The 25,413-nt window shown below is 39.7% G+C and overlaps 1 protein-coding gene across 3 annotated transcripts in view; it reads right to left on the bottom strand.

Moving 5' to 3' along the window:
- CA10 (carbonic anhydrase 10) overlaps positions 1-25,413 on the bottom strand; it is a 533,205-nt gene that overhangs the window by 420,529 nt on the left and 87,263 nt on the right. For all 3 annotated transcript variants that reach the window (XM_025361853.1, XM_025361852.1, XM_025361851.1), the window contains exon 3: positions 19,183-19,257. In XM_025361853.1, the coding sequence (XP_025217638.1) occupies positions 19,183-19,257 (75 nt within the window). The remainder of the gene's footprint in view (positions 1-19,182; positions 19,258-25,413) is intronic.

Below are 25,413 nucleotides of genomic sequence, written 5' to 3'. Positions count from 1 at the left end.
GAGGATCAGAAAAAATAACTAATGGGTACTAGGCTTAATACGTGGATGATGAAATAATCTGAACAACAACCCCCCATGACCCAAGTTTACCTGTGTAACAAACAAACCTGCATTTGTACCCCTGAACTTAAAGGCTTTTTCTTTTTCTTTTTTTTTTTTTTTTTTTTTAAAGACAGGCATTCACCAACCCTGACTAGTAGCCATTGACTTGCTTCTCAGATCTGGCAAGGCATTGAAACAATGGAGTTAAGAAGGATAAACCAGTTTGGTATGAAAAGAGGACTCACTAAGTTTTGGCTCATTATCATTCAAGGCACACATATTTACTCTCTCCTCCATGCATGCTCCCCACATGTAATTACAGAAAAGATATTAGAAAAGAAATGAATACATAACAACTTCAATAAACATGAACAAGTGGTACTTGTAGAACCAGGAATTTTGAGGAGTTTTCAGAAGATATCAAGTGGATAGGATCAGATTTAATAAAATAATAAATAAATAACTAGGACTGAGAATAAACTCCTTGCAGTATAATAACTTTTCTTCCTAACTTCTCACTGGCTCCTTAGATAAAGGTTAAACCTGCTGACAAAAGTACTGGGAGCAGAAGCAGCTTACATAGGGCAATAACTAGAGTACAACCTATGAAAGCCTTGGCTGCTTTTCTTTCTCCTCGTTTGCATATTAATGCTAAGACTGGATATGGCATTTGCTCCCATATTGAAACCATGTAAAGGACCTTCCAGTAAAGCAATACAGCGTGTGTGAGTATGTGTGTGTGTGAGAGACAAAGAGAGAGAGAGTGAGTATGAGTGATGTGTGTGTGTGGTTCCTACTGTGTGCCTGGGGCCAGAGAGAAGCAGACCAAACCAAGGTAACTTCAGAATCATACAGCTGACACAGAAATGAAAAAATAAGGACAATTCTTTAGAGGACTAAAATGCAACCATACATATCACTTCCTAATGTTTTCCTTACTTTAGAAATAGATTTCACCAACTTGTCTCTTTATCCTCTGCTCCTGTATCTTGAAGGAAGATAGTGCAACCAGCATTGTCTCCTTTTTTCTCATTAAAAGTAGGGGCCTATCATAGGCACAGGTATAACTGCAGAGGAAATCATACCAGCTTCCAATACCAACTGAGCTCTTTGTTCAAAGCAGGAACAAATAGATAAACATAACCAGACATCTGACAGAAATCAACAGCATGACAGAGAAGAACCAAGATTAACAAAGAGAGGTAACATAAAAAATGAAAGAAAACTTTTAAAAAGTTCAATCAATATACTTGCAAGAATTTAGCAAACTAATATGTCTATAAAATAAGAAATACTCATAAACAAATAGAAAAATAAAAAGTTTTTGGAAATTAAGATATAATTGTCAAAATTTAAGATGGTAATAGAAGTCCTGTACAAAAGAATGGACATTGTTGAAAGCCAAAGAAGAAATATGGAAGATAAAGAAAGGAAATCTAAAAATTAATATTAAAAGGCAGATAGAAATTGAGTGCAAAGAAATGATATGGAAATTATAAATGGAAAGAAAAAAAGGCATAAAAACCCATGTGTCACAAAACCTACCCAGAATGAGAGAGTAGGGGTAACAGATGGGAGAAGATAATCAAAGAAATAATAGAAGAAAAATTTTCTAAGAAGTGACTTGAATATTCATTTAGTCGGTAAGATTTAGTGAGCTCTTACTTTTTGCCAGGCATTGTTCTTAGCATTTATAGATCAGGAAACAAAACAGGAAAAAAAATCTCTGCCTTGCACAAATAATTAACAAACATATACACTTAGATATATCGCAGTGACATTTTTGAACTTCAAGAATAAAGATGATATCATAAAAGCCAGTAAGGCCTGGTCTGGTAGGGAACATTTATCTACAAAAGCATCAGGCTTATCTGGGACTCTTCAAGCTGGCAATAGAGTAACACCTAGGAATATCTTAAGGAAGGAAGGTAATTTTGACACTAGAATTTTATTACCAGACGAACTGTCAGTAAAGTGTGAGGGTGAAGAAAAACCTTTTATTGGACACCTGAGGACCCAGAAAATTCATCACTCATATATCCTTCCTGTGAAAATCAAAACAAAGCAAAACTGAAATATGGAGTTTCCAAAACTATAAAGTGAATTTAAATGTATATCACAATATATGAAAAAGAATAGAAATAATCTAGGCAGTAAAACAAATTTAGTGTGATATGAGAAACAAGGTTAGAAAGCCATCATTAGAACAACATGTTGGAGGCTCCAATAATGTCTTCAAGAAAAAGTAGTTGTCATAACACCAAATGCATGATTAAAAATCAAGAGTGTAAATGCATTGTGAAACTGATATATTATTGTGTGATATATTATAAAAAGTCTTATAATAATATATTACTGATACAGTTTCAGACTGATGAGATGAAAGGTTTTCTCCTGATTACCCATAAAAAGGTAATATTTTCCTAGTAAAAATAAATGCAAGAATGGCATGGTCTGAATATAAAACTCTTTAAAATGAGACATAATTCTGGGCAACTGATATAGTGTTAGAAAGATCCTTCAGGGGGAAGCCATCATATCTCCAAGAATAAGGCAGATAGCCTCAAATAAAGCATAATAGCATTTATAATTGATATTAGCTACACCCTGTGAAGTTCAGGTGCTCACATGGGGAGGTAAAGCTGACCAAATTCTTGGAATATGAGGAGGTAACTGGGAAAAAACTGGAACTAGGGTGGGAGATTTTGTAGTAGTTCACATAAAGTAGGTGACCACTGATGGAAGCTGTGAGAAGAGGAGATGGCAGATGAAGAGGCTCTGGAAATCTACCTTTTAGGAGGTGACATGAGGAAGAGCAGGCACAGCCGGCTGCAAAGGAGCCCTCAAACCTAGAAATGTGCACTCCTCCAGAAAGGAATAGGAGGTGTCCAAAATGAGAGTGATTGGTGGTTGGTGATTGGAAAGGAGGCAAGGGCACTTGGCAGGAACTGACGACCCAATTCCGTTCAGTGAGGGAAGAAGGCAGCTTGCAGGGCAATTTGGAGTTGGAATGCAAAAATCATCAGTCACCATGGAGTCTATTCATAAGAAGTCATGAAGTGGGTTGGTGGGGAGAAAGAAGCCCCCTAACCTCAGCCATGATCATCAAAACGGGTCCTTCAACTGAGACTGGGCTGGGAAAGAGGAGCTGGCTTGCTTGTGTTGTGAAATTTTCAAAGTAAGAGCATCCCATGTTGGATACTTGCTGCATAAAATCTTTTGCTATATAGTTTGTCTTTTTTAAGACTGTTATAGAAACTACATTTTGTAAGTATCCACAGGCATATCACTGTCATGCTTTTGCAGTTATAAGAAGTAGAATTCCTGGTTGGGGGTTATAGTCTTGCTGTCTTTGATTTTCTTCTACCTGACAAAAAGGAATAACCTGAGGTGAAAGTATCCTGCTGTGTATTCTGTAAACAATCCCATTATCATACAACACCACAATGAGCACTACTTACCCTTACAAAGTATCAACAGATAACCAAGCTGCTCTTCAATAAAGCTGTACCTGATTTTAAGTAGAAATAAAAGCTCCAAATAGTCACACAAAATGATATAGTTGATGTAATTCCAGTTCTGTTCTTTGTGTTTACAATCACAGGGCTATTGTTTATTTTATATGAACTGCTGAAATTCAGGAGTATGTAGTACAACAGGGATTGGAGACATAACTTGTCCTACAGTGGCTCCACCAATCTGGAACCCTTTGGAATGTTCTCTTGGAACAAAAGTCATGTAGCTGAATGCCTCTGTGTTGGAGGCTAACTGAATAATGAGTTTCCCCAATCAAATTCTATGCAAAATACAGCGCTTAGTAAAGAAATGGTAACAAAAACGTTCAATTGACCCTTGAACAACACGGGGTGTGAAATACATAGATTACAATAATACACAGATTATTTTCAATAAGTTACACCGAGGGTGCCTGCCTCTCCTGCTTCCCCATCTATCTACCTCCTCCACCTCTGCCACCACTGAAACAGCATAACCAACCCTTCCTCTTTTCCCTCCCCCTCAGCCTACTCAACATGAAGACAAGGATGAAGATCTTTATGATGATCCACTTCCACATAACGAATAGTAAATGTATTTTCTTTTCCTTATGACTTTCTTAATAACATTTTATTTTCTCTAGCTTTGTTTATTGTAAGACTATAGTATATAATACATATAATGTATAAAATATGTGTTGATGAACTATTTGTTATCAGTAAGGCTTCTGGTCAACCATAGGCTCTTAGTAGTTGAGTTTTGGGGGAATCAAAGTTATACATGGATTTTTGGCGGCATGGGGGTCAGCATCCCTAATCCCCACATTGCTCAAGGGTAAATTGTATTGTTAAAATTCAACAGTAACTGGCCGGGCAGGGTGGCTCATGCCTGTAATCCCAGCACTTTGGGAGTCCGAGGCGGGCAGATCACGAGGTCAGGAGATTGAGACCATCCTGGTTAACACGGTGAAACTCCGTCTCTACTAAAAATACAAAAAATTAGCCGGGCATAGTGGTGGGCGCCTGTAGTCCCAGCTACTTGGGAGGCTAAGGCAAGAGAATGGCGTGAACCCAGAAGGCAGAGCTTGCGGTGAGCCGAGATCGTGCCACTGTGCTCCAGCCTGGGTGACAGAGCAAGACCCCGTCTCAAAAAAAAAAAAAAAAAAAAAAAAAATCAGTAACTACAGCAATTGTTTAAAACTTAGACCAACAAAAGGTTTTTCAAAGTACAGTGTTTTATCACTGGCATTTTTACAATTTCCAGCACCTGGGGATAATAAAAAGCAGGTCAAACTTTCGGTGGGTTTCATTATTATTATTAAATGTCTCTCCAGACAGTGCATGCTGTTACTGCCTGCACCCAGCATGGAAGACTCCCTATGTTCCTTCCTTTGTGCACTTCTGACTGTGTAGGTCCTGAATTTCCAAAGTGCTTCTCAAGAGGTTGATTAGCTAGAACCACTTGTGTTGATTGGCCAGAAATTTCCTGGTGTGACCAGGAAAGCCACGAACCTCTGAGAAGGATTGGTACAAAAGCCTACCCAACAGGAGTACTTCATATTGGATGGTTGCAACATGACCCAAACCCTCTCAGTGCTGAAATATATATGCAGGTTTATATATACTTACACGAGGTGGTGTCTGTAAGTACAATACACTGTCATTGGCACATACTGAAAAGCCTTACATGTGCCTCCCTGGATCAGAAGGATGTGTTAGGAACTCAGTAGTGGCACAACTGATCAGGTTGCTTTTATGCAACTTTAAATAGCCTAAAGCAAAATTATAATAATAAAAATAGTAATGTCTTTGTATACTTTCATAGTCTATGATGCAGGACTAGCTCTAATACAAAATTTTATTTTTACAAAAATGTTTGAGACACAGGTCTTACTGTATTTTACAAATGGGTAAACTGAGGCTCTGAGACATTAGGTGATTTTCAAACATTACTGTTTATCAAATGGTTGGAACACAATGGAGTGGGATCCAAAGCATGACCTTCTGGGTCCAGTGGGCTTTCCACCATGCAGCTCTGATGTGTGGTAATAATAGGGACTTTCACAGATGAAATGATAAATAGGACTGCTTACTGCTTACATAAAGTTTTCAATCTGTTATTTCGTAGTAGTTCAGATTTCACTATGTTTAAGCCACCAGCAATGATCTTTTCCATCTTGCATACCTGGCAGATGACTATTCATCTTTTAAGTCCTATGTCAAGAGAAGCCTTCATCTGCAAAGCCTTTTCTGACCCCACAGGTGGGGTTAGTTGTTTTCTGTTTTCTGCAGCCAATCCACATGTGTGGATCCCACCACTCATGTCTCACATGCTTTATTAGGCTAAACTGTAACTCTTAATTTGCATGTCTGTCTCTAAACTCAACTGTGAGCTCCTAAGATCAGGAGCTGTCATTTATTCTTATTTGTATCCCTAGTGTCTGGTAGAGTGTCTGGCACATCAGGCTCTGAGTAAATCTTACACACTATGCATCCCAATTTCTGGGGAAAAAACAAAGTATTTCTAATTGAGGGTGAGTCAGTGTAACATCACCCTCTCATACTGAGAGAGTATATCCATTAAATTCTGCTTGCTTCCTCCTGAAGATGAAAAATCAGAAATCTAGAGAGAGAGGTGCATCACTGCCTCCACTTACAAACACTGATATTGAGAACATAATAAAATTATCCTGTGAATGAAATCAATATTCTATTCCTTAAGGCTGCTAACTATAACTTCCAAATCAATCTTAGCAAGCTCACAAAAAATATCAGAGCTGGAATGGTTATTTGAAAACCACACAGCTCAATACCCCGATTCTATATGAGGAAAACAAGGTCCTGATATACTAAGTGACTCGCCTAAGATCTCATGTTCGGTCAGTGGAAGACACAATCCACTGAGCATTTCCCAAAACCCGTTGCTGCATCTATTATCCAAAGGAGGAAGACAGTTGATAACAAAAACGAAGTCTGGGGGACAAAATACTGGTGTGCTCACCCACACACTTCCTGCCCAAGAAAATTCAATGGCTGAAATATGACTACCTTCAATGGAAAGAGTTATTCAGTATGCCACAGGGCTTGTTAAAATGCAAGTTTTATTCTTAAGATAACTTGAAACAAAATTCTACTCTCAAACACAAAGGTTTATATACACTTTTGTAGCAAAACAATTGATGTCCTAAAGTAAAACATCAGGAGGGGCTTTGGAGTACAGTCCAATTTGAGAAGTACTACTTGTTAATACAGGTGATCTGGTTCTAGGTCCAACTCCATCATTCATTTGTTCTACAACTAAAGATCAATCTCTAGCCTTGTTGAATCTTCCACATTTACTGATTGGTGATAGAAATACGTGTCTTTTTTTTTTTTTTTTTTTTTAATAAGTTGTCACAAATGAGACAAACACATGTTGATATCACGTACCCTCTGATAGGATGTAATGCAAATGGAACTCTATCTCCAGGAAACTTTTCCCCAAAACTCACAATCCCAGATTAATCAAAGCATCAAACACATGGAAATTCAGGAATTTTATACAAAGTAGCTCACCAGTATTTCTCAAAACTGCCAGCCATAAAAAATCTAAAGATTAAGAAACGTTCACAGCCCAGAGGAGACTAAAGAGACATGAAGGCTAAATGTAATGTGGTATCCTAAATTGGATTATGCAACAGCAACAGGACCTTAGTGGAAAAACTTGGATATTTTTAAAAATCTGTAGTTTAGTTTAACAGTAATGTATCCAGGTTGGTTTCTTAGTTTTGACAAATGTATATGCTAATGTAAGACATTAAATTAGGGACCTTGGATAAAGAGTATATGGAAGCTCCCTGTATAACTTTCCTGTAAATCTAAAGTCATTCCAAAATAAAAAATTTATTTTGAAAGATGACACCTGGAAAGGCTTTCTAAAATGTAATAAATGATATCCAAATGCTAAATCATGTCTAGAGAGAAGATAGATTTGTGTTGAGTTTTCAGTGGATTAATCTGATATATAGCCTTTTTTTTTTATTTTTGCCTCTAGTTCATTTTTTTCTAGAAGATAAGAATAGTACTATTGTCTATCCAAGAAGAGGTATCATTTGTTACTCATATTTATACATATTTGTAGTGGAAAGAGCACTGGATTCGAAATGTACTTATTTACAAACCTGCTTCCATGTTGATCTGCATTGGAAATTTAGACAATAACTTGTTTTCTCATCTGGAAAAAGGGGAGTATGAGTGCAAATTTTGTAAGGGCTGAATGAAGTAACATGAGTGAGGAAGCATTGACAACTACAAAATCGAATGTTCATGTGATAGGTTATTGTGCTTCCATTAGCTTTGGAGACAATGTGAGTATGAAAAAAAGAATAACAGTCTTCCCTAAATGTCCATATTCTAATCCTCCAAACCTGTGAATGTGTTACTTTATATGGCAAAATATACTTTGCAGATATGATTATGTCAAGGATTGTGTGATGGGGAGAGCATCCTAGATTATCCAGGTGGGCCAAATGCAATCACATTCTGAAAAGTGGGAGGCAGAAGGGTCAGAGTTAGAGAAAGATGTGTGATAACAGAAGCATGGGCTGGAGCCATGCAAGGAAGGGACCCTGAACTAAGTAATGCAGGTGGCTTCTAGAAGGTGGAAAAGGCAAGGGATTGATTTCTCCTCAGAGCCTCCATAAGGCAGGCTGCCCTACTGACACCTTGATTTTAGTGTGTCCAACTTTAAAATGGTAAGATAATAAATCTGTTGTTTCTAGCTACTAACTTTAGGGTAAATTGTTACAAGAGCGATATGGTTAGCCTTTGTGTCTCCACCCAAATCTCATCTTAAATTGTAATTCCCAGGTCTTGAGAGACGTAGAGGGAGGTGATTGGATCATGGGGGCAGTTTCCCCACATGTTGTTCTCATGATAGTGAGTTCTCATGAGATCTGATGGTTTTATAAGTGTTCGATGGTTCCTCCCTTGCTGGCTTCTTCTCTCTCCTGCCTTGGGTCTTTGCTTCCCTTTCACCTTCTGCCATGATTGTGAGTTTCTTGAGGCTCCCCCAGGCATGTGGAACTGTGAGTCCATTAAACCACCTTTGTTTATAAATTGCCCAGTCTTGTATCATTATAGCAGTAGTATCGTTATAGCAGTGTGAAAAAGGACCAGTACAAGGAGCTATAGGAAACTAATGCAATGACTTTAACTATCATTTAATGCGGATGTATTGAAGGATAAGCTTACTGGCTTATCAAAGGGAGACTGAATGTGGGTCTCTTGGAAGGGGTGGTCACATAGTGAATTTCTGAGGCTTTCTCCCTCTGAGGGAGAAATTCCCTATATGCTGCAAAGCAAAGCTTTCAAGAAATGGTATAGCTTTGTTTTTTGTTTTTTGTTTTGTTTTTTTGAGATGGACTCTTTTTTGTTGCTCAGGCTGGAGTGCAGTGGCACAATCTTGGCTCACAGCAACATTCACCTCCCAGGTTCAAGTGATTCTTATACCCCAGCCTCCCAAGTAGCTAGGATTACAGGCACCTGCCACCATCCCTGGCTAATATGTGGCTACTTTTAACAGCTTACAGTAAGATATGGCAGCAAAGGAATTACCTAAAGGTGGAATTTATAATTAAAAGGAAAGCAGAATATAAAAACATGAAAAATTTATAGTCTAGCAATGTAACGGGAAAGGAAAGAGTGTTTTCAGGAGACAAATCCAATGGTGCTGAGGGGTAACCACTTGTTAAAGAGATTAGCATGGCTAAAAGGGAGTCAGGTGTGAAGAATCAAGAAAATTGAATAAAGGTTTTTCAGAAATCTTTGTAGCCCCCTCCCATCATAGGCCTGCAGGCCTAGGAGACAAAATGGTTTCAGGGAACAGGCCCAAGTTACCCCGAAGCCACTTTGGTATGCTTTCTCAACATTCAGGTTGCTTCAGCTCCAGGTGAGACACAAATAGCCCCACATACTATTCCAGCTGCTGCTCCAGAAGGTGCAAGCCATAAACCTCAGCAGCATCCACTTGGTGCTAAGTCTGTAGGCTCCTAGAATGCAAGAGTGGTGGAAGCTGCCAAGCCTCTAGATTTCAGAGGATGTATTGGAAAGCCTGGGTGCCCAGGCAGAAGCCTTCTGCAGGGGAGGAACTCCTATAGAGAGCCTCTACTAGGGCAGTACCCAGGGGAGCTGTGGGAAAAGGGGCACCACCCTTCAGACCCCAGAATTATATAGCCACTGGCAATGAGCCACACTAGCATGGAAATGTTGCAGGTACTAGATTCCAAACTGTAAGAGCAGCCATGTGGGCTGCACCCAATAAAACTGTGGGGGCAGGGCTTTCCAAAGGCTTGGGAGCCCACTTCTCATATCAGTGTGCCCAGGATGCAGGACATGGAGTCAAAGAAGATTATTTTGGAGCTTTAAGATTTAATGTCTGCCCTGCTGGGTTTTAGACTTTCATGAAGACTGCTACCCCTTTCTTTTGGCCAATTTTTGTCTTTGTGAATGGGAATGCTTACCTAATGCCTGTACGACCATTGCATATTGGAAGTAGAGGCATTGCTTTTGATTTCACAGGCTCATAGGTGGAAGGAACTTGCCTTGAGTCTCAGATGAGATTTCGGATTTGGGACTTCTGAGTAGATGCTAGAACAAGTTAAGACTTTGGGGACTATTGGGGTAGAATGATTGTATTTTGCAATGTGAGAAGGATGTGAGGCATGGAGAGCCAAGGGTGGAATGCTACGGTTTGAATATTTGACCCTTCAAACCTCATGTTGAAATTTGATTTCCAGTGTTGCAGGTGGGGTCTAATGAGAGGTGTTTGGGTCATAGAGGCAGATCCCTCATGAATGGCTTGGTACCATCTTTACAGTAATCAGTAAGTTCTTGCTCTATTGGTTCCTGTAAGAGCTTGTTGTTAAAAAGAACCTGGCAGTTTCTCTGTATCTCTTGCTTCCTCTCTCACCATGTGCTCTTTGCAGATGCTGCCCCCCTTCCACTTGCACTATGAGTAGAAACAGCCTGAGGCCCTTACCAGATGCAGATGCTGGTGCCATGCTTCTTGTACGCCAACCTGTATAATTGTGAACCAAATGAATCTCTTTATCTCAAAATGATTTATGAATTAGCCAGCCTCAGGTATTTGTTTATGGCAACACAAATGGAATAAAACAGCCTCCAAGATTCCTACCTCCTAGTGTACACACCCTCTAGTATGAGTGGGATTTGTGAGTATAATGGGATTTCACTTCCTTGATTAGATTGTCGTTTCTGGCAAAGATGAAGGGATTTTGCAGATGTGAATAACGTTCTTAATCAGTTGACTTTGAGTTAATAAAAAGGCATGTTGTACTGAGTAGGCTTGACCTTTAAAAGAGAGTCCAGGCCTTCTCAGGATGCGGAGATTCAAAGTAAATGAGTCACTTTTCTGCCAACCTTGAAGATGCAAACAACTGTGTTGTGAACTGCTTATGCAGCAGTGGCAGGCTGTAGGAGACAAGGGTCTCAGCCCTACAACTGCATGGAACTGAATTCTGCCAAGGACCTCCATGAGCTTGACTTCAGATGAGAATGCAGCCAGAATGACACCTTTTTCAGCATTATGGGACTCAGTAGAGGATCCATTTAAGCCATGTCCAGATTTCTGACCCAAGGAAACTGAGACAATAAATGTATGTAATTATAAGCTACTGAATAAGTGCTAATTCTTATGTAGCAACCAAAAAATCAGTGCAGGTACCACTTACTCCATGAATTAAGGAATGAAGAGCATACACAGCCCCAGGCTGGCCATCCTGGATCAGCAAGTAACCCTCCTTTCCTGGGAGTATTGTGGAGAAAGAAGAGCTTATACTCCTTACCTCTGTTAAGCATGAGACTTTTTTAAACAAAACAAACAAACAAAAAAGAAAATGGACATTTTGATAAACAGACATCAGTGGTAACCTGTAGATGGTTGGGTATAATTACCTTCAGTGTTCAATAATCTTTAGATTTTAAAACTACCCAAAAAGAAAGAGATGGGAAATAGCATGTTGGGAGGGCTATTGACCTGGGTAAATCATTTGTACCCAATTTATAGAATGCAACAGATGATGCTGTCTTGAGCCAAAGTAGCCTGCTGGGTCCAATGCTGATCAGAAATGGCAGCAATGAGTTCCTCTATTAATCATTCAGAGGAATTCTGTATTACGATTTTAAGCTGCCGAATAAGTTGTGATCTAATTCCTCAGAAATCCCTGCTTCCCAGATCTCAGAGGAAGAATAAATTGCTTATAACTATGTATTGTCCCTTATTTCCAGGATCTCCATTCAAATACTTTATGTGGCCCACAAGACCCTCTATGAGCTGGCTCCTGACCACCCCAATCTCCAACCACTTTGCACTCTGGCCACAGTGAGCTTTGTTCCATTTCTCATACATGTCATGCCCATGCTTGAGGCTCATGCTTCTGCCTTAAACAGCTGGTCTAAGACCACTCTGCACTAGCAATGTCCTTCCTTAGCTAAGCTTCTCCTAGATTACACAAGGAGGCTCTCCTTGATTTCCAGACTATTTCTACTAGGCTTTTCAAAACCTTGAGTACTTTCCCTTTATAGCATGTATTGCAGATTGTACTGATGTATTCGTTATTATTATTTTATAACTCAATTTAAGGGTTGAGAAACAGCCCTTGACTGTCTCCAGAGTCAAGCCTTTGTCTTTTTCTTTAAGGAACAAAGATTGCTGTCTGTTCTGATCCAAGTTTGTTTGGCAAACATTGAGTCCCTGGTACATGGAAGCCCTGAGGTATATCCTGGAAGGATAGGGTGTGGAAAGAGACAAGGTCCCTAATCCTAGAAGCTGCACCCTCCCCAGACCCCTCCCCTGCTCCTATCTTAGCTCATATGGCCCTCTTCTCTGACTTTGAATTCTGTAAGAGTTCAACCTCTCCTTTGATTCTTTAGGGTAAAATCCAAACTTCTAGTTCCTTTCGGGTAAAATCCAAACTCCCATTTGGTATGGCCCTCCATAATTAGGCCCCTGCTGCTCTTAATTACCAGAGCTCTTCCTGCACTAGTGAACATTCTCTTTCAAGCTTTCAGGCCTTTGCCCATTGATACGGTTTGGCTGTGCCCCCACCCAAATCTCATCTTGAATTGTAGTTCCCATAATCCCCATATGTTGTAGGAGGGACCTGGTGGGACATAATTGAATTGTGTGGGCAGTTACTCCCATGCTGTTCTCTTGACACTGAATGAGGTTTCACCATATGTGGTGGTTCCTTTGCTCGGCTCTTCTCCTTCCTGCCGCCTTGTGAAGAAGGTGCCTTGCTTCCTCTTCCAACATGATTGTAAGTTTCATGAGGCCTCCCCAGCCATGCTGAACTGTGAGTCAATTAAACCTCTAATCTTTATAAATTAACCAGTCTCAGACAGTTCTTTATAGCAGTATGAAAACAGACTAATACAGTAAATTGGTATCACAGAGAGTGGGGTGCTGCTATAAAGATACCCAAAAATGTGGAATTGACTTTGGAACTGGGTAACAGGCAGAGGTTGGAATGGTTTGGAGGGCTTTGAAGAAGACAGGAAGATGTGGGAACTTCCTAGAGGCTTGTTGAATGGCTTTGATCAAAATGCTGATAGTGATATGGACAATGAAATACAGCAGGCTAAGGTGGTGATACCGTTAGGCTCAGATTTCAGTGATGGTGATATGATTTGGCTCAGATCTCAGATGGTGATACAGTTTGACTGGGTCCCCACCCAAATCTCACCTTGAAATGTAATAATCTCCACATGCCAAGGGCAGGGCCAGTGGAGATAATTGAATCATGGGTATGGTTCCCCCATGCTGTTCTTGTGGTAGTGAATGAATCTCATGAGATCTGATGGTTTTATAAATGGGAGTTCCCCTGTACAAGCTCTTTTGCCTGCTGCCATGTAAGACAAGACTTTGCTTCTCCTTCACCTTCCAGCATGATTGTGAGACCTCCCCAGCCACGTGGAACTGTGAGTCAATTAAACCTCTTTCCTGTATAAATTACCCAGTCTTGGGTATGTCCTTATTAGCAGCATGAGAACAGATGAACACAGAAGATAAAAAAAACTTGTTGGAAACCGGTATAAAGGTGACTCTTGCTATGCTTTCGCAAAGAGACTGGTGGCATTTTGCTCCACCCCAGAGATCTTTGGAAGTTTGAACTTAAGAGAGATGATTAAGGGTATCTGGCAGAAGAAATTTCTAAGCAGCAAACCATTCAAGATGTGACTTGGCTACTCTTAAAAGCAATCAATTTTATGCATTCACAAAGAGATGGTTTTGAATTGGAACTTTTGTTTAAAAGGGAAGCAGAGTATAAAAGTTTGGAAAGTTTGCAGCCTGATGATGCGATAGAAAAGAAAAACCTATTTTCTGAGGAGAAATTCAAGCTGGCTGCAGAAATTTGCATAAGGAGCCAAATTTTAATAGCCAAGACAATGGGGAAAATGTCTCCAGGGCATGTCAAAGGTCTTTACAGCAGCCCTCCCATCACATGCCCAGAGGTCTAGGAGAAAAAATGTTTCCTCGGCTGGGCCCAAGGCCTTGCTGTTTTGTGCAGTCTCTGGACTTGGTGCCCTGCATTCCAGCTGTGACCAAAAGGGGCCAACATATAGCTCATGCTGTTGCTTCAAAGGGTGTAAGCCCCAGGCCTTGGTGGCTTAGGTGGCTTACATGTTGTGTTGGGCCTGTGGGTGCACAGAAGCCAAGAATTGAAGTTTGGGAACCTCTGCCAGATTTTGGACTATGTAGGAAAATACTTGAATGTCTGGGCAGAAGTTTGCTGCAGTGGGGAGCCCTCATGGAGAACCTCTGCTAGGGCAGTGTGGAAGGGAAATGCAGGGTGCAAACTCCAACACAGAGTCCCCACTGGGGCACTGCCTAGTGGAGCTGTGAGAAGAGGACCAAGATCCTTCTGACCCCAGAATGGTAGATCCACCAACAGCTTGCACCATGCACCTGAAAAAGCTGTGGACCCTCAATACCAGCCTGTGAAAGCAGCTGGCAGGCAGACTGTACCTTGCAAAGCCACAGGGGCAGAGCTACCCACCTCTTGCATCAGCATGACTTGGATGTGATACACAGAGTCAAAGGAGATCATTATGGACCTTTAAGATTTGACTGCCCCACTGGATTTTGGACTTGCATGAGGTCTGTATAGCCCATTTGTTTTGGCCAATTTCTCCCATTTGGAATCGCTATATTTACCCAATGCCTGTACCATACAATGCCAATTGTATCCAGGAAGTAACTAACTTGCTTCTGATTTTACAGGCTCAAAGGCAGAAGGGGCTGGCTTTGTCTCAGATGAGACTTTGGACTATGGACTTTTGAGTTAATGCTGAAATGAGTTAAGACTTTGCAGGACAGTTGGGAAGGCAAGATTGGTTTTGAAATGTCAGAGACATGAGGATTGGGAGGGACCCAAAGTGGTATGGTATAGTTAGGCTTTGTGTCCCCACCCAAATCTCATCTTGAATTATAATCCCCATAATCTCCACATTTCAAAGGAGAGACCAGGTGAAGGTAATTGGATCTTGGGGTGGTTTCCCCCATGCTGTTCTCATGATAGTGAGTTCTCACAAGGTCTGATGGTTTTGTAAGGTGCTCTTCCGCCTTTGCTCAACACTTTTCCATCCTGCAGCCTTGTACAGAAGGTATCTTGCTTCCCCTTTGCCTTCTGCCATAATTGTAAGTTTCCTGATGCCTCCCAGTCATGCTTAACTGTGAGTCAATTAAACCTCTTTCCTTTATAAGTTACCCCATCTCAGGCAGTTCTTTAAAGCAGTATGAAAATCCCTCTTTGCCTGTACTGTCAAATATTCCTCACATTCCCACCCTTCTTCAATTTGAGTATTCCTGAACCTTGTCAGGACCCAGTTCTAACTTCTTTTCTTCCTTTAGCCTTGTAGTGAGATGCCTGGCCCTAGAAGACTGCTTTAGGCTGTAAGTAACAGAAAGTCTGACTCAAAGTGGCTCGAGCAGTAAGAAGTTTGTTACATCACTTAACACAATAAGTGGTGAGGCAGTTCCATGGTGAATTCAACCGTTAAGTGAGCCATAGAAGATATGGAATTTTCTCAACTCTCCATTTTGCCATCTTAGTGTCTTTTGTACCCAAGTTTATTCAGAAGGCTTCTCCTTACATGGCGTGAATAGAACTGTGTATCACATGTGCATGTCTATATTAGTGTATTACTCTGGGTTCTCCTGAGAAAGAGAATCAACAGAATGGGGTGACAGTGAGAGATTTATTTACTTTAAGGAATTGACTCACATGATGACTGGCAAGGATGATGCGTACAGGGCAAGCCAATAGGCAGGAGGCCTAGGGAAATGTTGATATTGCTGCTCCTGGCCTAAGGCTTCTGGAGGTAGATTTCCCTTTTTCTTCAGGGACCTTGGTCTTTTCCTCTTAAGGCCTTCAACTCACTGGATGAGGCCCACACATATTATACAGATAATTTGCTTTACTCAAAGTCTACTGATGCAAATGTTAATCTGGTCTTAAAAAGCATCTTCCCAACAACATCCAGGCATGTTTGGTCAAATATCTGTGTACCATACCTAGCCAAATGGACACATCAAATTAGCCATCACAATGTCTAAACCAATAAGAAAAGACCAGAATTACCATTGCTGGTGTAAATCTCAGCCAAGAGTAACCCTCTGCAGCTGATAAGGGGCTCCTTCCCTGAGAGTATGATGGTATGGAGGGTGAATGTGCAAGCATAGTCAGGGCTCTGCCTGCAAGAGAGATTCTAGTTGTGGGTGAGGTCAGAGGAAGGCATAGGTTTGAGCAGGTAAACAACATCTGTTAAACACTTAGGCAGGCAGAATCCCAATATTGTGTTGCCTCCTTTACATTTACAAACCCTACTGGAGCCCTTGTTATCCTGAGTCATGGATTTATGGCTTATCTTCCCCTTTAGACTGTAGGCTCACCTTTGAGTAAGAATCATGTGTCAGTTACCTGTTTATTAACCGCCCAAACTTGGTGCTCAGCACAAGATAGGTACTCCATAAATGCTATTGAACTGACCAAAGTAGGGCATTTGTGTGCTGAATTAACCTTGTACCCACCATTGTTATAGAGCTCATATATTTTTATCTACCACAGCTTTGTTGAAGTCACAGATTCACAACTGTTATACCAACTGACTATTCTTTCTAGACACTTTAGTGAGGAACTTATGGGACGATAAAACTAGCTCAGTCATATCAAGTTCTCTCCTATTTCACACATCCATAACCTGAAAAAAATCTCAGTAACAAATTGAAGAACACTCTTAACTTCATAGTCAAGTAATAAGAGGTAAGGGGTCCATTGTTTGCCACAACCACCCACTCAGATAAAGTAGGTCATCTGGAGTCAGATGTTAGAGCCCAGGTTCAGTTACTTAATTCACAAATTCTCATGACTCTTATCCTTTTCAACAGAGTTGGAGTTCCCAAAAGTTTAGAACATGGAATCATCAGAAACCAATCTCTTCTACCAGAAAGACAAAAGGCTTTAGAACTGTTACATTCAGAGGATGAGGAAGTCATCTTTTAGTTGTCCACTGTGTAGAAACCCTTTACTTTATAAATTCAAGCATCCCCCATGTTTCAGGCATCTTGAGAAACCCTTACACACATTATTACACTTTCCAGTTTGTAATTGTCTCCCTCTTCTCAAGCAGACACCAACAATGGACATACACTGACTCAACATGCACCAGACATTACCATATGCACTTTACCTCCGTTTTGTAATTTAATCCTCAGCAAACTTCACAAAACCGATTTATTTCTTATCTCTATTTTACAGATGAAGAACCCAGGGGGCTGAGAATGGGTAGGTAACTTGCTGACAGTTCTACCAACAAGAAACCACAGAACGCAGACTCAAGTCCCGTCCAGTCTGACTTCAGAGGCCATAATCACACTTGCACACCTCACTGCTTCCCATGTAGTAAGGTTTACACAGAGTATCTCAATTAAATTTGAGAGTAAGGAAAAGTTAAGTTCCTTTATATCAACACATAAGGGGACAATAAAAATTATTTCCTGTGGTTGTCTTAGAAGCAACAACCAACTCAAAATAGGGCCCTGAACACATTAAAAAAAGAATGTGACAACAGAGAAGAAAACATCAAAAAATAAGAGGCAGACACACAACATTTTGCGGTGACCACCCAGTTCTACCCATGGACATGTCAATCACTACAGAGGATTTTCTCTTCAGGGGTAGTACTAATTTAGCAAGACTTCTTATTACCTGGAGAGAATACCCTTTATTTCTCTAATTCCATACTCACAAGGTACAAGAATATAATTATAAATGTAACTTCTGAGATATCTTGAATATGAAAGATTTCCTAGGCAAAAAGTACATAAACATTCTATTTCTTTAAAAGGAGTGTCCTCAGTTGTAAGAACTGAATGCCATTTGTTGATATTATTTCACATGAACATAGCTTGTGCCAATGAAATTGTTCTAACATTATCATAAGAAACCTGCTCACTTCTAGATGAGTTAATCAAGTTCAGTTTCTATGTTCACTGGGCCATAGAATAGATGTGCCATAGTAAATTTATCAAGTTAATAATGTTCATTTCTGAAGCTATTTGGCAGCCATTTGGCTTTTTCCTGGGTCACCCACTCTCCCTTACCATGCCTGCTTTCCTCCTACTGCAAAGCCTCACAAGTACGAATAATTGCCCCATCATACAAATGAGAAAAATGATGCCCAGAGGGGTTTTGTGACTTGCTTAGCTCTGCACAGCTGGTGTAATAGACTCTACAGAAGGACAGGAAAAGAAGACATAGGAGCCAAGAATGAATGAGGTGACCTGGGACACTGGTCTTTCTATTTGCCACCAACTACAGAGACCTCAACTGACATCTCCAGCCCTCTGTTTTCAGTGCCTGAGTAGGGATTGCACATTGGCTCCTGTTGAGTGCTTTATTTCTTATTCTCACATCTGAGCAGTTAAAAATACTTTGAAATATGTCACCTGCCTTCCCTTCTATCTTTGCCTTTTGCTTGCTTTTTCTCTTTACTAAAGCAGCAAAAGCAAGAGGACCATAATGACGGTAAGAGTAGTGGGAGGAGACACAGGGACCCTCCACCTTGCTTCTGAACTAAAGTCATAATATAATCCTTGCTTTAATCTGTCTTCAGTTTTCTGTCCTCTGCCCCCATGCTGACAGGATCCACTTTGCCTGGTATTTTTAGCTGATACTTGGCCCGATGTGCTAAGTCCTGGCCATGGATGCTGCTAAAGTGACAGCATGTGTTCCAGCAAGCTCCATTGCCATGGTCAGTCTTTTCATAGTTCCTGTTTCATTAATGTTAAGAAGTGGCTCTTCTTCACTTAACCAAATGTCAGCAGACAGAGCTTCGGCCCTTAATCATCTATCCCCCTGCCCCTGAGGGTATCCTATCGATTGAAGGACATTGAGACTGCAGGCTCAGATGGAAAAAAAAAAGTACTCTAATTGCCTGTTACTTAACAAACTTTGTCTTGATGGAGTATTCATTGCATACATAAATTAGACTGCCTCACCTTTTGCAATGTAAAATCCTGGAAATAATGCTAGCTTTCATTCTAATTGTTTTCAATAAAAAAAAATAAGAATTAATGTGTACTTACCTGGAACAAAGCTTCCCTGGACCACCTCCTTGTATGCCCACCAGCCTTCATGGATTTTTGGTGAATTCTGTTGAGCTAAAGGAAAAGCAAAGAAGAGAGACTAAGATGATAGTAGAGAAGCACTGTGTCCCAGCTGTCCAAGCAACAAGGGTGGATACCATAAAATAATCCTCTTCTACCCCAAAGTCATACTACAACAGAACCTTCCTTCTCCCTTCCTTTTTTTTTTTTTTTCAAATAGATCATTGATGGGTAAATAAAACAAAATTTTTATTTAAAGTACTCAAATATTTTAATTGATGTTAAAGAGATAGTAATTATGTATTTAAGTCCCCTGCTACCTGTCCTCATCATCTTCCACACACACACACACACACACACACACACACACACACACACACACACACACACCATGCTGAAATTGAGGAGAGGAGGCATATCCCATCCATGTATGTCCTTGGAACCCTTGTTTTGGGAGAGACTGAAGTTTGCTGAAGGAGCCAGTGTAGAAGGCTGAAAGGTATACCCAGCCAGCTTTCCTTAGGTCCCAGGAAAATGAAAACAAGAATATAAATAACTGTGGTGGAGGTTTTTGACATCACAGGGCTCAAGTGCAGAGGGCTCAAGATATTAGAAAATATTGTTGAGATCTGTAAGGTCATGCTGACATGACCTCAGGGAAACCCTTGAATTCATGACAGTTGACAAGTGAATTGGGACAATGCCATTACACATGCATGCAAACCCCAAAGTATACATGCTACATAAATTTGCTTATCCCTTTATTAAACTACATTCATATTTCAATTCCTAGCCACATTGGAAGAAAATAAGTGAATCAATCATATTTGTAATTCGGCTACTATAGAGTTAATGTTAAACCTTCACTTTTTTCTTTCCTTCTTTAATTCTGGTGGGGTTTTTTTTCCCCCCTGCCTTCCTCTTCAAAGTTCTAGGGGAAAGACTCATCATTCTGAGTTAGAAAGAATGGGTCTAAGACAATGGGTTTGAATGCAAAGCTTTGTATAGAGAGAAGATTTACTAGATTTCTCCAGCTTCCAGATAAGTTTGTACTGTTTAGCTTCAAGTCTCTTTTCATAGTACAGGGAAGATACTTTTTCTTCCTAGGATATTAAGAGCCCTGAGGCTTGTATCTTTGTGGTTGAAGATTTTCTGACATAGGATAAGTGAAACTGAAGCCCACTCCTTCTGGAACTGACAGTGGGCTTAGGGGACTTTAAAAACAAATAGAAGAGAGACAAAGAGCCTATTTAAGATTCTGGAAAAAATAATGCCTTTAAATTTGCCCAGCACAAATCTTGGGCATGGACACACCAAAGTACACTGGATTTCCTGGTATTCTTATTGCCCCTGTGGTGTGGATAGAGTTCAGACATTTCCATAACCCTTGAGGAAGATCCCGAGGTCAACTGAGTTGGAAGCCAGTGCATCTGCTCTGGGACAGCAGGCAAAGGAGGAAGTGACCTCAAAGCAGAAGCCGGAAATGTTCTGTCCAACCAGGGAGTCAGGCAGAAGATTCAATTGAGACTATGGGAATTTGTAGCACCAGGGAAAGACAAGGAGATTTGAAGTCAGCCAGGAGGTCTTTAGACCTGACCAAGTCAAGAAGCCAAATCAAGGTGTGGTTGGCTGCAAAATTCCCCAAGTGGGTAGACAAAGAACATTTCTCTAGAGTTCAGAAAGGGCTCTGATTCTTCCTCTGGGTCTTGGTATTGCCTGACTCACGCTCCTTCTCCCCCAGTTTATTAGACAGTCATCATAGGAGCTAGGGGAGAATCCGAAAGGCTTAGAAACCTGTGAGATCAGATATCTAATGGCCCTCTTATGAAACAACCACTTTGTAATTCTTACCTTGAGTATAATTAAATAAAATTCACAGAAAGTACAACCTACTAAAAAACAATAACAACAAAACCAAATCCCAACCCTGATAATTCACTAAACTTCAGCCTAGCTCTGCTAGACATGTAAAATGTCTCAAGCCTGGGAAAAATGCACATTTCTAAGATCTTGAAAGTTTGAACTATAAACATCACGTAACAGCTTTGCATCAGAGATAAGCCAGGACTGGTTTTCCTTATCACAGGCAAAAACTTCAGAGTTCTATAAAAACTCACACCAAGTTTTATCCAATCAGGATTGCTGACTGTCATCAAACAATTTAAACCGTAAATCCAGTCACTGGGGGAAGCTGCATTCTATGAGACAGTCATTGGGGAAGCTGCATTTTCTTGCATGTGTTTCATTACCCCAAATAAATAACCACTTAGCACTCAATTTTTGTTTTACATTAAGCTTTTTATCTAATTGTTTTACAAAAAATTTTTTTACAGTATTTACACATCACTTTAAAAATTTAATGTAGTGTTTTAACTATAATATAAATAAAAATACAAGAAATTTATAATAATATATATTTCAACGTGAACATGCTTGAGTATGGTACACTAGAACAGAGATTGGAAAACTAGCGCCTACTAGCCAAATATGGCCCACTGCCTGATTTCTGTACTGCCAAGAGCTAAAAATGAATTTACATTTTTAAATGGTTGAAAAAAAATGAGTTGAGCAAGAGAAAGAAATAAAGCGTATTCAGTTAGGAAAAGAAGAAGTCAAATTGTCCCTGTTTGCAGATGACATGACTGTATATTTAGAAAACCCTATCATCTCAGCCCAAAATCTCCTTAAGCTGATAAGCAACTTCAGCAAAGTCTCAGGATACAAAATTAATGTGCAAAAATCACAAGCATTCTTATACACCAGTAACAGACAAACAGAGAGCCAAATCATGAATGAACTTCCATTCACAATTGCTTCAAAGAGAATAAAATACCTAGGAATCCAACTTACAAGGGATGTAAAGGACCTCTTCAAGGAACACTACAAATCACTGCTCAGTGAAATAAAAGAGGACATAAACAAATGGAAGAACATACCATGCTCATGGATAGGAAGAATCAATATCGTGAAAATGGCCATACTGCCCAAGGTTATTTGTAGATTCAATGCCATCCCCATCAAGCTACCAATGAGTTTCTTCACAGAATTGGAAAAAACTGCTTTAAAGTTCATATGGAACCAAAAAAGAGCCTACATCTCCAAGACAATCCTAAGTCAAAAGAATAAAGCTGGAGGCATCATGCTACCTGACTTCAAACTATACTACAAGGCTACAGTAACCAAAACAGCATGGTATTGGTACCAAAACAGAGATATAGACCAATGGAACAGAACCGAGTCCTCAGAAATAATACCACACATCTACAGCCATCTGATCTTTGACAAACCTGAGAAAAACAAGAAATGGGGAAAGGATTCCTTATTTAATAAATGGTGCTGGGAAAATTGGCTAGCCATAAGTAGAAAGCTGAAACTGGATCCTTACCTTACCCCTTATATGAAAATTAATTCAAGATGGATTAGAGACTTAAATGTTAGACCTAATACCATAAAAACCCTAGAAGAAAACCTAGGTAGCACCATTCAGGACATAGGCATGGGCAAGAAATTCATGTCTAAAACACCAAAAGCAACGGCAACAAAAGCCAAAATTGACAAATGGGATCTAATTAAACTAAAGAGCTTCTGCACAGCAAAAGAAACTACCATCAGAGTGAACAGGCAACCTACAGAATGGGAGAAAATTTTTGCAATCTACTCATCTGACAAAGGGCTAATATCCAGAACCTACAAAGAACTCAAACAAATTTACAAGAAAAAAACAAACAACCCCATCAAAAAGTGGGCAAAGGATATGAACAGACATTTCTCAAAAGAGGACATTCATACAGCCAACAGACACATGAAAAAATGCTCATCATCACTGGCCATCAGAAAAATGCAAATCAAAACCACAATGAGATACCATCTCACACCAGTTAGAATGGCAATCATTAAAAAGTCAGGAAACAACAGGTGCTGGAGAGGATGTTGAGAAATAGGAACACTTTTACACTGTTGGTGGGATTGTAAACTAGTTCAACCATTATGGAAAACAGTATGGCGATTCCTCAAGGATCTAGAACTAGAAGTACCATATGACCCAGCTATCCCATTACTGGGTATGTACCTAAAGGATTATAAATCATGCTGCTATAAAGACACATGCACATGTATGTTTATTGTGGCACTATTCACAATAGCAAAGACTTGGAATCAACCCAAATGTCCATTAGTGACAGACTGGATTAAGAAAATGTGGCACATATACACCATGGAATACTATGCAGCCATAAAAAAGGATGAGTTTGTGTCCTTTGTAGGGACATGGATGCAGCTGGAAACCATCATTCTCAGCAAACTATTGCAAGAACAGAAAACCAAACACCGCATGTTCTCACTCATAGGTGGGAACTGAACAATGAGATCACCTGGACTCGGGAAGGGGAACATCACACACCAGGGCCTATCACGGGGAGTGGGGAGGTGGGAAGGATTGCATTGGGAGTTATATCTGATGTAAATGATGAGTTGATGGGTGCTGACGAGTTGATGGGTGCAGCACACCAACATGGCACAAGTATACATATGTAACAAGCCTGCACGTTATGCACATGTACCCTAGAATTTAAAGTATAATTAAAAAAAAAAGAAAAAAAATGAGTTGAAAAAAATATTTTGAAAAGTTAAAATTATATTACATTCAAATTTCAGTGTCCATAATGTTTTATTGCCAAATAGCCACACATATTTATTTACATATTCTCTAGAGTTGCTTTCTCACTACAATGGCAGAGTGGAATAGTTATGACAGAGACCATTTGGCCCACAAAGCCTAAAATGTTTCCTCCATGGCTCTTTACTAAAAAAATTTGTTGAGTGCTAATTTACATGCATAATTTCAAAAAGAAAAATAATCAATATAATCAATAGAGTGTTTTGACTATAATACAAGAGGGAACACAAGGAACATAATGTAAAACAAAATATTACATATTTCAATATGTAAATACTCAGGCATGGTGCACTAGAAGAGAAAATGAAGAAGTTGGATGTTTGATTGACACAGACACAAATAACTTTGTATTCTATTAGAGATTCCAGAATCCACAAGTGGCATTGCTCTCAATGGTACATGATTTTCCAAAATAGTGAACTCTTGGCAAAGATGAGAACACAATTAAGTACCACCTTCTCTTGATTTACATCTTTGCACTGCTAAAGAAAAAGGTATAATAAAACTTTGTAAGACATGCTTTGTGTGCATATGCAAAATGGAGTTTCACTGGAGGGTCAAATAAATAAAAGTTTTTCCACTCACTTGAATGTCTGTTGGGACATGGGATAATTTATTATTGTTTCTATCTATCTAATATTTTGCAGAGCATCGCATCTCTGTCCCCCTTTAGTTGGTGCTAATTGCCACTCTTTCATTATAACAATCTCAAGTGCCCTCACCTATTTCCAAAATATTCCCCCAGAAACAGTGACATTCCTATTGACAGTCACTGACGTAAAGGTGCTATTTATAGTACTTACGTGTGCTAAAAGAGGATAAAATGAAACATGTTGAACACTAATCAGAGGATAGTGCTTTGTCTAAGTAGACAAAAGATACATCTTTCCCCATATATCTGAATTGCAGTGTCTTACCGAATACATTTGCCACATTATATGTTCAAATATTTTTTCTACTCTTTCCTGCCATTTGACCATATCATTAAGAAACTCATTTCTACAAGGGATAAAGCAGTAAGGAAAAAAAGAGAAAGCATAGATGCGTGTTGTCAAGATGGCAAAAAAGGGAAAGCTAACTCTAATAAAACCTGAGTAAGATGACTAGGTTCTCAGATATTTAGATGCATTCCTAGTCCCTCTTTTTATCTCTCTTTCTTACATGTGCACATCTTCCACACTCCCCTATCAGGACAACCTATCAGTCGAACTGAAATATCAATTTAAGAAACACCTATCTAGAAGGAAGAAGAAAGAAGCCCCTGTGTAAGTAAAAGTATTGAAACTGACAAGATTATCACCCAAAGCTTCTGTTCCACCCAGAAAGTTGCAAAACACTTTGCTCTTTCTTCATCTCCAATCATTGCTTCTTCAGCTAACCCATCCATTCAGAAGTAGAACTATGTAAGATTTTAGCAGGTAATAAGACAATCAGACCATCTGAATAAAGCCTATTGTAACAGTAGAACTGCAGGGCTCCTGTTAGCTGTCTTTGATGTGCCTCATGAAGAACGAAATTCACCCTCCAAAAATCAA

The sequence above is a fragment of the Theropithecus gelada genome, chromosome 16, assembly GCF_003255815.1.
Source record: "Theropithecus gelada isolate Dixy chromosome 16, Tgel_1.0, whole genome shotgun sequence".
In the NCBI taxonomy this organism is placed as follows: Eukaryota; Metazoa; Chordata; class Mammalia; order Primates; family Cercopithecidae; genus Theropithecus; species Theropithecus gelada.
Note: the sequence above shows the minus strand (reverse complement) of the source record. Positions and strands in the feature narration are given on the sequence as shown.